Genomic DNA, 12,672 nt, shown 5'->3' with positions numbered 1-12,672 from the left:
GAGAGCAACAGGGAATTTCCTTGATTGCTTCTTTTAGTGAAAAGATGGGGGGAAACCAGATAGCCCCAGCACAGAGTTGGTGAGGCTCGCGCCACAGACCACTTTTGTGAAATACAAAAAGGAAAATATGGGAAACCGCTGCTGTCCAGAGAAGGGTGATCGCCAGCAGATCGTTTATTCCTGGATCACGTTCCCGTTTCCTGGCTCTTCCCCTTTTCAATGCCAGTTGCAAACCCAATCTAGGACGGGACACCCACGTGACGTCTCTGTCAAGGGGCCAGATTATCATTTAAAATTATGTTTTTGCTAGTCAAGCCAATAGCCTAACAGGTTGCTTTAAGATTTTAATTTACAACACATTTAATTTGCTTTAAACATTACATAATCACAAGGATAAGTGATTCATGAGATTATTATTATTCATAAGATGGCTGAGGAACCTCCCATGTTGTGTAGTTAATACCCCTGTTCACAGGGAAAACTCGAAGAGATCCTTTCTGCGTGTCACTCAGGGCCCAGCTAGCAGCACAGAAACTACTGGCATGGAAAATAGAAGGCAGAGCAGTGAGTTGGTGATGGGGTGATGACAGAGGCAGGGAAACCCACCGGGCTACAGAGGGTTGAAGGCTGGAGTAGAGGCAGCAGGAAGCCTGCAGGTGGGCTCCACCCTGGGAAAACAGCCCTGACCTGTACCACACTGGCCATTTCAAAGTAGCAACTAACAAGCAGTTTGCCAGATCCCCTTAGGTCTGGCTGCCCTTGTGGGCCAGAGCAGACCAGCCCTGCACACCACTCTTTGGAGTAGCTAGGACCAGAAGCCAGAAGCGAGGGCCTCCCAAGAGAAAATGGAGCTCAGGCCGGCCTGCCTGGGGATTTGGAGACAGGAGAGACAATCATCAGTCATCGCCAAAAGTTCTGCAGGGCACAGGGGAGGAGGAGAGCTCTCTGGTGCCTCCCTTCTTACCCCTTACCGGTTCCCTAGTCTCTTGCTAGTGCCCTGTAGGGGGCAGCTGGAAGCAGCTGACTGCTCGAGCCTAGGAAATGCAGGGGCGGGCCATCTCCCGCAGCACCCAGCAGAGCAGGAGGACAACCCCTAGTCCTGCGTCTCCACCCCCCACCCCCCTGCACGGTTCTGTCACCAGTCCTATAGCGTCTGCAGCTTCTCAAGTTCCAGCGGATTTGACCGAGGTTTTGCTTCCCTGAGTTAAAGGCTCCTGGCCAGTGTGCTCACCGCTCTCCTAGGCTCTCTCTTGCTTTTGCTCCTTCAGGGAGTTGCTCTGCTCCAAGCCTGCTTCTCTGTGCTGGTGCCTCCTCTGACTCTCCTCTCTGGGTGCTCCTCTAGCATTCCCTATGCTCCTGTGAGTCAAGGTCTTTGGGTGGAGAAGGACAGAGCCTCCCTGGGGCACCTTTGATAGAGAAGGCTTTGCCGCAAGGGTGTAAGTGGATTGAAGCTGGAACTTGATGAGCAGGGCACCAAGATGATGCAGGGCCCAGCAGCTCACACTCTCCTCCTGGGCTGCCGTTGGTCCCTGGCACGGTGCTGCTGCATTCTTAACTAGCTGACTCTCCACATTCTCCGGCCCAGATGCTGAGCTCAGGGCCACCACATCAGGCTACTGGATGCATTTGTAGCTGGCGGTGCTGGGGTGCCCAAGGCTAGGGTCCAGTTAGCACCTCCTGGGAAAACTCTGAACAGGAAATAGAGAGCACCCAGTTCAGCTAAAAGCAATGTATCATGTTCAGGAGGGTCTGCGCCTCTCTTTCTGCACTCCCCACCTGCACCCTGAGAGACAGGTGACTGTGTGCCTGGCTCTTGATGGCAGGTCTTAGGCTGCAGCTCTGCTAAGATAGGGGTTCTCATCCCCGACTGAAACAGCACCCACATGCAAAGATAAAATGGAATAAACTGCACCTAAACCTCATATGTTATATAAAATTTTTCCAATATGTGTCAGTATAAGACATGCAACTAGAGAAAGCCAATCTCAAAGAAATCCTGGGAGAAAATCTGCTCAGGCGAAAATCTGCTCAGGCGATAGTGTGCTATCAAAAGCAAGATTTATAAAAGAAAAAAAATTGACATACTGAATTTCATCAAAGTGAAAATTTTTTTTGCCCTACAAAGATGCCATTAAGAGAATTAGAAAACAATCTACAGACTGAAAGAAAATAGTTGCGAAACTCACACTTAACAAAGTATTTATAACTAGGCTGCCTAAAAATTCAACAATAAGAAAACAACCAGTGTGATTAAAATATATCTATAAACAGATATCTCAGCAAAGAGAATATGTGGAAGGCAAATAAGTACTGAAAACGCTTACCATCATTGATCATTGGGAAAATGTAAATTAAAACGCAATTTGATGCCACTGTAAGCCTATTCAAATGACTAAAATAAAAAGTATTGAAAATACCAAATGCTGGCAAGGTTACAAAACCACTGAAAGTTTCATGCATTGCTGATGGGAATGCAATACAGGAGTCATTAGGAAAACAGTTTGGCAGTTCTTACATATCTGAGAACATGATTCAGTCATTCCACGCCTAACAAAAACTATGTTCATGAAAAACCTGTACATGGATGTTTACATCAGCTCTGTTCAAGACTGACAAAACCTGGAAACAGTATGAGTGTCTCTCAGAGAGTGAATGCATAAACAGTGCAAAACCATACAATGAAATATTACGCAGCAGTATAAGGGGTGAATTGCAAATGCCCCCACAACTCGCATGAACCTCAAAGACGTTTTGTTGAGCTAAAGACGCCAGTCTCACAAGATTAGGGACTAGTGGCTTTTATTGATACCATGTTCTTTAAAGGTGAAACTACAGTGATGGAGAACAGGGCACTGTCTCCCCAGCCTCCTACCTTCTCCAGCTGCAACTAAACACACTGTTTTTAAAGTTAAAACCAAGACAAAATAAGTAAAAAATATAAAACCACGACCATTCTTTGGGGGAGTGGAGAGTTCTGTCATCGGCACCCCAATTTCCTCTTTCACCATTAGAAAGTATAACACACACGGTGGAATGAAGAACCTCGCTCCATGGTGTGCCCAGCGCATATTTGAAGTTCATGTCAATAAGGAAACATTCCAGGAAAATGGAATTGAGCTGATGTCTAAAATATTACAGGTCTTAACCTGACATTCCTGTGTTGCCCTGGATCTTTCTTTCCTCTGTTGTCCCTCAGAGAAGCAGGCGAAAGTCCATTTAATTAGGAATTGAGTACCTACTAGGTATCTAAATCATCGCTCAGACAATCTCAGACCACAAGGAACTCAAGGTTGACATACAGACCAACCTACCCATAAATACATTAACAAACAAAATACATACAACATCATAAAGAAAAGGGCAACAGAACATTCAGGTATTTTGTTGATGAATTATTTTTTGTCGATGAATTGTTTTAAAAGACATGCTTCTAAAGGTAAAAACACAAGCATTTTGCATTTGTTATCAAAAGAAATAGTCACCGTTATCTTTTATAATCTATGACAATTGTAAGAAATAAAATAAGAGATAAGGATTAGTGTGCCTTTAAATGTACCCCCAAATATAATGCCAAATATAAGTTGGCCAAGAGATACCCACCCAAACAGACTGGAGTATAGCCGAGAAATTGCATATCTGTGCCTTTTGACATACATGATAGCCTGAATTTTCCCTGCAGTATGCCCCAATATCCACTATGCCCTTTCCCTCAGTTATAAACCCCCTAACTTTCAGTTAGGGGTACATAAGTACTTAGAACTATATGTTCTCTATTTTCTTGGTCAGTAGTAAAGGGGTGCAATGTATACCAACACCCCCTACATTAAAAGGATTAAAAGGGACGTGAGAATCAGCAGAGACAAATCCCCTACGTGCAAACCACCCTCCCTTCAGACCGGAAGATACAAAGACACACTTATGCCTAACTATGGGGAATTTAGGACTTTGAAAGCCACACAAACAAACCTTCCTATTTCATCCATTTACCACTCCAAGCCCAAATCCTTCTATCTTGCCAAATTCTCCACAAATGTATTGTTTCTTTGTCTAAATGGTATAAAACTTTCCCAATATGGACACTTTTTTTCAGTTTTGATGTAATTTGGTTCTGCTGTTCACTAGTCTTATGTCAATTGCATTATCAGACCAAGAGACTAGAGGGAAAAATTTTCCTGCGCTACCATAGAACTAACAAGAGTTTTAAAAGTGAACCGATCAAGTTTTGGTTCTTTCACAAGCGAGGTAGGTAGGAGGCAGTAGCGTGCCACGTTTAAGTTTAAGTGCAGACAGCTCGTAAAACCAGCATTTGCTAGCAGTAGTAACTCATCAAATTATGAATACTCTCCGAGCTTCCTCAGCAGAATGAGGATTCCAAGGCCACCCCTTAACTCGCCAGGCGTGGTCAGCGTCACAGGAACTGGTGCACAGAAATAGCCGAAGACACAGCATGTGCAGCAAACATGCCTGGCACTGTTCGTTTTTAAAAAAGAAGACAAGGGCCCTCCCTGGTGGCGCAGCAGGTTAAAGCGCAGCACTGAGAGGCTAAAGCCACTTCAGCATGAGTTTGATCCCAGTCCCTGAGGTGATCCACATGGCGCGGGCAGACCTCTCCTGACCCACCCGCTGCTCCCCTCAGCAGTGGACTTCATTGATCTGCTGTTCTGCTCCCCACTCTGCCTCTGGTGAATCCTCTCACTGCCCCTGCACCTCTGACCTGTACCCCAGCTCTGTATGCATAAATAAATAAATCTTAAAAAAAAAAAAAAAGAAGACAAAACCCTCTTTTGCCAGATGGCGTAAGGATAAAACCAAACAGATAGGAAAGACTTTAAGAGCTGAAAGATTTGCAATGTCACAAAACCTAAAGAGGGCGTTGCTCACTAACTTTGTGGTATGAGATTGTATTTTGCCCCTGTGCGTTGTCTGTGGGATGAGTGCACCAGAGTAACCAGACAGGAGACCAGGAGACAGGGAGAGGGCTCTCTGCTCAGTTTACAGGGATCACTAAATGGGATGTTGTGGAAAGGGCAGACAGTATCCTCAGAGACCAGTGTGCAATATTATCAGGACACACAAATGACATGCCTGTGACTTCTGGGCAGTTCTCAAACTCATTTCCGCAGGGGACATAGGGTTACTTAAGGGCAAGCTACCTTTATACTGTAATAGTGTAATCTTCAGGAAAAAGGGAGGCTCCAGTTTCCCTGCCTGAGGCTAAGGAAGGGTGGAGCTGGGCAGGGAGGGGACCTGGAGAAGACTGGGAGGAGGGCTTGGGAAAAAAGAAGGAAGGAAGGAGGCATGGAGCAAGAAAACTGGAGGAGGAGCATGGAGCAGAGACTTGTGAAGAAGCTGCCTTGCTTCTTGACCTTGGACTTATACCAGACGTAAGGGAACGTGGAAAGAGACACTAAAAAGAGCCAAAGACATGGGTGAGAGACCCGTGGGGAGGCTGACCATGGCAGCCTTTATCTTGACTTGGTTTTGGATCTGCTCCTGTCCTTCCAGACTGGCTTGGCCCCTTCTGCCCCTTTCTGTGGTCCCCGCCAGGAGGTGCCTTAGCCTTCTGGTGGGCTTCCCAGCCTCAGCTGCCCCACTTTGGACCAACTCTGTTTAGCTGGGCATTTCCCCATGCGGGAATGGGGAACTTTGGGTTTCTAATTGGAAGCTATTTTAACTGTTTCTCCTTTTCTCTCTACTGCACACTGATTGTAGTAAAGTTCTTTTCTACTAAAGGTCTTGTGCACTAAGAGTGTGTTTGTCTTTTTTTTTTTTTTTAAAGATTTATTTATTTGTGCATACAGAGCTGGGGTACAGGCCAGAGGGTCAGGGGTGGTGAGAGGCTTCACTAGAGACAGAGTGGGGAGCAGAACAGGCAGATCTATGAAGTATACTGCTGAGGGGAGCAGCGGGCGGGTCAGGAGAGGTCTGCCACGCCATGTGGTCTCCTCCGGGGCAGGCGGGAATCGAACTCATGGGGAAGCGGCTTTAGATTCTCAGTGCTGTGCTTTAACCCGCTGCGCCACCAGGGAGGGCCCTGTGTTTGTCTTTTTGAGGCAGATGGCAGAACCCATTTAGAACAGGCAGATTTGGGGGTCCCAGGTTACCCCTTCTTCTGCCTAATGACATGAGCTTTTCATTTCACAGGTTTCACCACCAACCATAAATTTCCACAGACCTAGGTTTCACCACCAACCATAAATTTCCACAGACCTAAGTCACTTGGGACAGAATGTGTTTTAGTCTCTGCTATATCTTTAGGGCCAACATAGTTTATACCCAATAAATACAGGTCCAATGATTCTTGAGAAATGTATCTGAGGTAGATGTCATATGCTGGGAGAGGGGAGGGGAGATGGAAAACCAAGGATACATACATATATACATATATATATTTTATTTATGCATCTAAGAACTGGAGTATAGGCCAGAGGTGCAGGGGTGAGAGGATTCACCAGAGACAGAGTGGGGAGCAGAACAGGTAGATCAACTGAAATACACTGCTGAGGAGAGCAGCAGGGAGACAGGAGAGGTCTGCTGCGCCATGTGGGTCACCACCCTGGCCAGGGATTGAACTCCTGTTGCAGCAGCTACGGACAGCTTCACAGTGCTGAGACTTAAGCTCTTGCACCACCTGGGAGCCCCTGGTTTCAGTCTTGCAGGACATGGCAGCCTCCACCAGCCTCTGGCCATTCTCCACAAGCACAGCTCCCTGGGGACTGAGCTTGAGCTCAGGCACATCAGTGTAAATCAGTCAGAAACAACCAAGTTCTGGAAAACCTCCTGGCCTGAAACTTTGCCATGGAACTGAGACTGTCTAAACCCAGACATGCCATTTTTCAACTTGAATATGGCAAGCACTACACCATCTTGTATTTTCAGCACATGGAAAAACAGTTTTGAGTTGTTGATGTCTCTTCTGTGAGCTGACTAGTTGACAGACTTTCAGTACCTCCTATTCCAGTGACATTGATAAGACTGGGGCTGGGGATGGAGAAGGGGTGGGGAGGGCTAGGTAGGTGTGCTTTTCACAGACTTGTAAAAACAGGTAAAAATTTTTTCCAGATGATATTATATATAATAACAGATTATATTCCATCTACGTCAGATTATAACCAATATACTATAGTACATATATGTACATGTGCACACACACTCCCTGTCTCCCACATGGAAGAGAATTTTCCACCAGCCAATCAATTGTGATTCAAACTCTCAGCCATTTTTCTTCTCTTGTCTAACTCTTCAGACCAAGCGAAACCTGAGAAGTCATCCCCAAGTGAACACGTAACAGGAAAAGCCCTCCCTGAAATCAAACGAGAAATGGAACTTCATCAGACTTCATGTACGTGGTGACATTCCCGTTTGTATCTGAAGTATTTCTGAGGATTCTGTGGCACGGAGTCCAGATGCAGAGGACGAAAAGGATAAATATACCGAACAGACTGAGGTGGTGCAGAGCATTCTTGCCTCTGGGCCACGAATGGGGGAGATGTAGGAATGAGAAGGTGAAGCAAGGTGAGAGTCAGAAGTAGGGAGAGAGGCTGGGGTCCCCAGAGCCCCAACTCCAGCCAGCCAGGCTGTTAGTTCCAGCATCAGCTGTTTTGGGGGGCACCTTGCCTGTCTGTGGTGTGCTCTTATCTCAGCCATGAATGCTCACTCCCTCCCCGCCTCGGCACTCTCAGGCCCAGAAGTGGCACTTGCCCCACATTTTTGTCCAGCTTGCCAGGGGTCCTGCCCCAGGTGTGACTCTCCAACCCGAAGCCCAAGGGCTGGAGGGCGGGAGAGTTCCCACTGCAGCCTTGCCTCACGGCCAACTGGTGCTGAGCAGTGACTGCACAGAAGCCGCGCCAGGCCCTGGGGAGTCATCAGAAGGAGAAGCCTAAGTTTTCACCTGTTTATTTCTGGTTGCTGTGCCCATGTGGAAATCACCCGGGGGACCACAGTAGTAACACGGGTTTGACTGGGCCTTGGGCTCGGAGTAAGGCCGCGTAGGCACTTTGCAGGGTTATGCCAGCTTGAGGTAGTCCAGGCATGGTGCTAAATATCACTGAGATGGGACACTTTTCTCTCCATAATCACCGTGCCCTTGTGGGATACTTAGCTTCGAATTTCCCACTGTCGGCTGTGATTGGTAATACGGCCATAAATATCATATGTTTTGTTTTCCTAACTGGATCCTTTCTTCAGGGGAATATAGTGCAGAGAGAATAGGTTTGTGAGGTGATTAGATTTGGGTTCAAAATCTACTTCTGTCACTAATGAGCTGTGATCTTGAGAAAGTTCCTTGAGTTTCCGTTTCCCTTCTGTACAAAGTCACTGATGACATCCAGGAGTAGTTATGAAGAGATTGCCCTGCTGATGGGAAAACAGTTCTGAGACAGAGCCGGATTTAAATTCTGAATCTGCTGCTGTTTGGACAAGAAAGTCAACTTTTGTAAGTTGTCTCCATCTCTGTGCAATGTGAAAGTATGTATCTAATGAGATTATAGGGAGGATTAATTAAATATACATAACATGTTTGGTACAGTGCCTTCTATACAAAAAGGGCCCAATAAATGTTAGCTGCTATTATTAGCACAGTAATTACTATTATTATATAAAAAGGCGGCACTTAATAAAAGTTTGTGTGACCATTTCTCTACCTCATTTCTCCTAAGAATGAGAAATCTCCATGCACTGGGTCAAAGGCAAAGCATATCTTCATGGCCATTGCCACACTGTTCATCAAAAGGGTCCATTTGACTTTCACTGCCACTAATAATAGGTGTCTCTCCACTTCTCTTCAATACTCCTGATGTTTCTGCTGTGACAGTTAAAGCTGCGGTATCTCAAGGTGACTTCAATGTCCATTTCTTTGTTACTGTGAGTGTGAACATTTCCCCTATGTTTTGCTTATTGTTTGGATATATTTTAGTGTGAATGATTTATTTCCATCTTTTGCCTATTTATCAGTGTGAATCTTGCTCTTTTTCTTAAACATTTGAATGCTCTCTCCTATGTTAGGAACAGTATTATGTCTAATGCAAACACTCCCGGTGGTTGGAGCCAGAGAAGTCTTGTGGTGATGAGGGAAGAACAGGGGAAGGTCTGAGTGTTCATTGCATATCGGGGACTGGGGTTGTTGTCTGCTGCTAGGTGAACCGAATCCTCTCACACCTTTAATATCCTTCTCTGGACATGCGTTGGCCTGCATGGCACTGTAGTTCCCTCTCTAAGTACAGGATGTTTCTCCTTAGTTGTCTTGTAGATGCCTCGAGTCTCTGGCAAACTGAATATAACATACCCCCACTCAGCTGACCTCCCCAAACTTCCCCCACAATCTCTTCTTGTTATCTCGACCAAGATATCTTAAAAATGTTTCTCCATCCAGTAAAAAGTCCTTCCAGAGTCTCTCAGACAGGCCAGTTGTGTTACCTCCTAGATTGTGTTTTTGCATTCTAAGTGCGATGTCCTGACTTTTGCTTTGGAAAATGTGACAATCAACATACAGGAAAATAGGGAGGCAGCCAAGCTGACATGTTATCTCAGGTCCTTCTGCATGTCAGTATCTGCTGTTGAAACCGATACACGTGAGCGGTTAAGCAGAACAAGATCAAGGAGTCTGCTACCCAGTGGTGGGTATACATGATCTTGGGACCCAGGAATTCACCAGGGGAAAAGAAAGGACTACAAATAACTGTCTCGTGCATTCAGACCAAATGTCTACTTTTCTCAAATTGTTTTTATATTTCAATGGTGACATTTGTCAAAGTATTGGGGTTGTTCTTTTTAATAATATACTATTTATAGTACAGACTTTTGCCTTAGCGTGATGACTTTTCTATGGATGCTCCAGTAGCCTAGGGCCACCTTGTAGGCAGGAAATGTGCTTTAGTCTTCCTTCTAAGAGCCACCCCATGGCTTTTGCATCTGCATGTACAAACCACTCAAGTCAGTGATGTGGATGCCTTGCGCTGCTACAAAGCAAACAACATGGCTAGCAGGTCAGATAGAAAAAGTCACAAATTCCTTGAATGAAAATGAAAAATCATATCGCTATTTCCGAGTTCATGAGAAGCCAAGTCGGAATATCCTAAATGGATGCATCCTCCCCTCTTGTTCTGTTCTAACTCACCCCCCATTTGCCCAGAACCCACACTGGGTCACAAAAGAAGCCCCTTCCGGCCCTCCGTGGGGTGCAGTGGGTTGAGGCGAAGCACTAAGAAGCTAAAGCCACTTCAGCATGATTTTAATCCACCCCCGCCCTGGAGGTGACCACATGGCGTGGCAGGCCTCTCCTGACCCACTCGCCGGCTGCTCCCCTCAGCAGTGTACTTCATCGATCTGCCTGTTCTGCTCCCTGCTCTGTCTCTGGTGAATCATCTCACTGCCCCTGTACCTCTTCCAAAATAGACACTGAGAGCAACTGCAGTTTCTTAGTCCCTGTGGAATATTCTCTGGAGCCAAATTGCCGAAACTGTCCAGTTCTCCTGGCCACGGCTGAGTGTGCACAGGGACTATGCATGCCCCTGTGTGAGTACAAGCACATGGGTGTGTGGAATAGACATGCAGTGCGAGAAGGGCACACTCTACTAGGGAAATGACCAGGTCTATTTTTCTAAAGGTAGGCTGTGATGGTGTGAAAGACATTCCCAGACCTCAAATATTCCTTCCTTTTTCCAATGGTCGTATCTTTTAAGAGGGTGAAGGCAGGGCTTTAGGTCCAATGTAAGCTAACCATTTCTAAAAAGGCCAACCACAGTTTCCCTATAAGCATAGAACCTTTGAAGGCTGATTTCTGGGGGCACAGTTTGGGCAGCAGGAGGTGAAAACCTAGAGCTCATATTACCAAGGAGCTGCTCACAAACAAAATATCTTTCTAATTTGAATGGGTGTTGCGCTTTTCTTTTTCAGAGAGATGCCCTGAAATCCCTCCACAGTCAATGGGAGAAGACTTTGGAGGGTCTATCCCAGGAGTGGTGTGAGTCCCTTCCATTCATTCCAGGTCTTACCCCACAGGCCCCTAGCAGAAAAACTGGTTAATTTACACCCAGCTAATTATCTCTTGGTTTCATCCCCGGTAACTAATCCCTCACCCACAACACAGCATGGTAAATAAGGTCAAAGGTAAAATATCGTGGCAACTTCTTTCTCACAGCACACCCAAAAGGGAGACCCATGGATTCTAGGCAGCCCTGCAAACCTGGGTCGCCTGGGTTCAGGTCGCACATTCCGAGAAAGTTCCTGGCGCCCCAACACTTATGATGGGGACCATTAGGTCACCGATAAGATCCCCCCCTCTCCCGGGCCTCCCTGGCAAGACGCATGGGGTGGAGAAAGATCACCGGACCAGGGACCGAGGAGAAGTGTGTGATGCAAGAGGGGACGAGGTGGAGGGCTGGTGGGAGCACATGGATGAGAGGGAACGGGGCCTGAGGGACCTGCCTTCCCTCCAGCGCAGCACCCCGCCCCATTGCCCACCCCCTACCAGCCAGGTGGACGCCCCGCATCGCCCGCGGCCCCCCACCCTGCAGGATCCCCGAGTCACCGCCCTGTGTCCCCACTCGGAGCGACAGGCGCCAAAGGACGCGCCCCCACCTTGGCCAGGGCGGGCGCTTTCCCGGCGGGACTCAGGTGTCACCGGCGGGCGGGTTTGGGATGCCGTGCATGGGGAGAGCACCGACTGGGCGCCCCAAAGTCCTCAAGAGAAAAGCTCGGCGCAGGTGCCCCGCGACCGCGCGCCCCGGAAAGAAAGAATTTGCTCTGTACCTGATCCTCTCCTTCTCTGACCTTTGTAGCGCCTCATTTCTTTCCAGCACGCGAAGGATCTTCCGGGCTTCTTCGTCATTTAAGAAACTGAAATCAAACCTCTGGGGAACTTTCGTCATTTTTCTCTGCAGTGTGGGGGGTACCCCGAAGCTCCTGTGTGCCTCGTGTTACGACGACATTTTTCAAGCTATAGATGATTGGTTTCAGGAACTTGATTCCAAAGCCGACAATAAGTCCGCCCCTTTGGGAATCTAAACCCACACACCTAGGGACGGCCCGCATTCACAAGGTTCATTTTGACAACACCTTAATGACATGTTTCTCGCGGCCCAGCCAACCGAGATGCAAAACGAGCGGCTATAGGGAGAGCCGGAGCCAATCCCACGGCAGAGGGGCGGGGCCGTCCTCGACCCCGCCCCTTGCCCGCCCCACCCGGTACCAGACTAGTTTAGCCGACAGTCCTACAGAACTCGGTCCCGAAGTGAGATGCAGGCTCCGTTGAACTTTTGGCGGTTGCTCTTGGCAACTTGAGCTTGGCTGGTGGAAGGAGTGCAAAAGAGAGATTCATGACTAGTCCCGCGTTTCAATAAGGAGGCCAGAGGGGACAGACTTGTGCGCGGATCTTCAGAACTGGAGGAGGGTTGCCTTGTTTGAAATACCTGGCGGAGGTGAGCCAATTCCAAAGGCTGGATTTAGTGCATACTTGGAAATGAATTCTTTCCAAGCTTCCCATCCCTTAGACACTCCCACTTAGTTGTCCCACAACGGTCAGGCACACGTGAGCTCACACGTGGTGTTTAGAAGAATACAGTCCTGGGCAAAGGATGGTTTAAAAGCTATTTGTAGTTTTCTAGAAGATTTGACGATATTCTCAACTATTCCAGAGAAGCAATACTAATTCTTTTAAATATCCAAGCCCAAGAT

General features: G+C 47.2%; 1 protein-coding gene across 1 annotated transcript in view; it reads right to left on the bottom strand.

The window, feature by feature from the left end:
* The window catches only part of EXPH5 (exophilin 5), a 63,091-nt gene extending 51,224 nt beyond the window's left edge, over positions 1 to 11,867 (bottom strand). Inside the window, exon 1 of the mRNA XM_004688852.2 lies at positions 11,749 to 11,867. Coding sequence (XP_004688909.1) covers positions 11,749 to 11,867 — 119 coding nt within the window. The remainder of the gene's footprint in view (positions 1 to 11,748) is intronic.
* Positions 11,868 to 12,672: the final 805 nt, after the last annotated feature.

Source organism: Condylura cristata, unplaced genomic scaffold, assembly GCF_000260355.1.
Source record: "Condylura cristata isolate star-nosed mole 26May11 unplaced genomic scaffold, ConCri1.0 scaffold00025, whole genome shotgun sequence".
NCBI lineage: Eukaryota > Metazoa > Chordata > Mammalia > Eulipotyphla > Talpidae > Condylura > Condylura cristata.
This window is presented reverse-complemented; position numbering and strand designations above follow the sequence as displayed.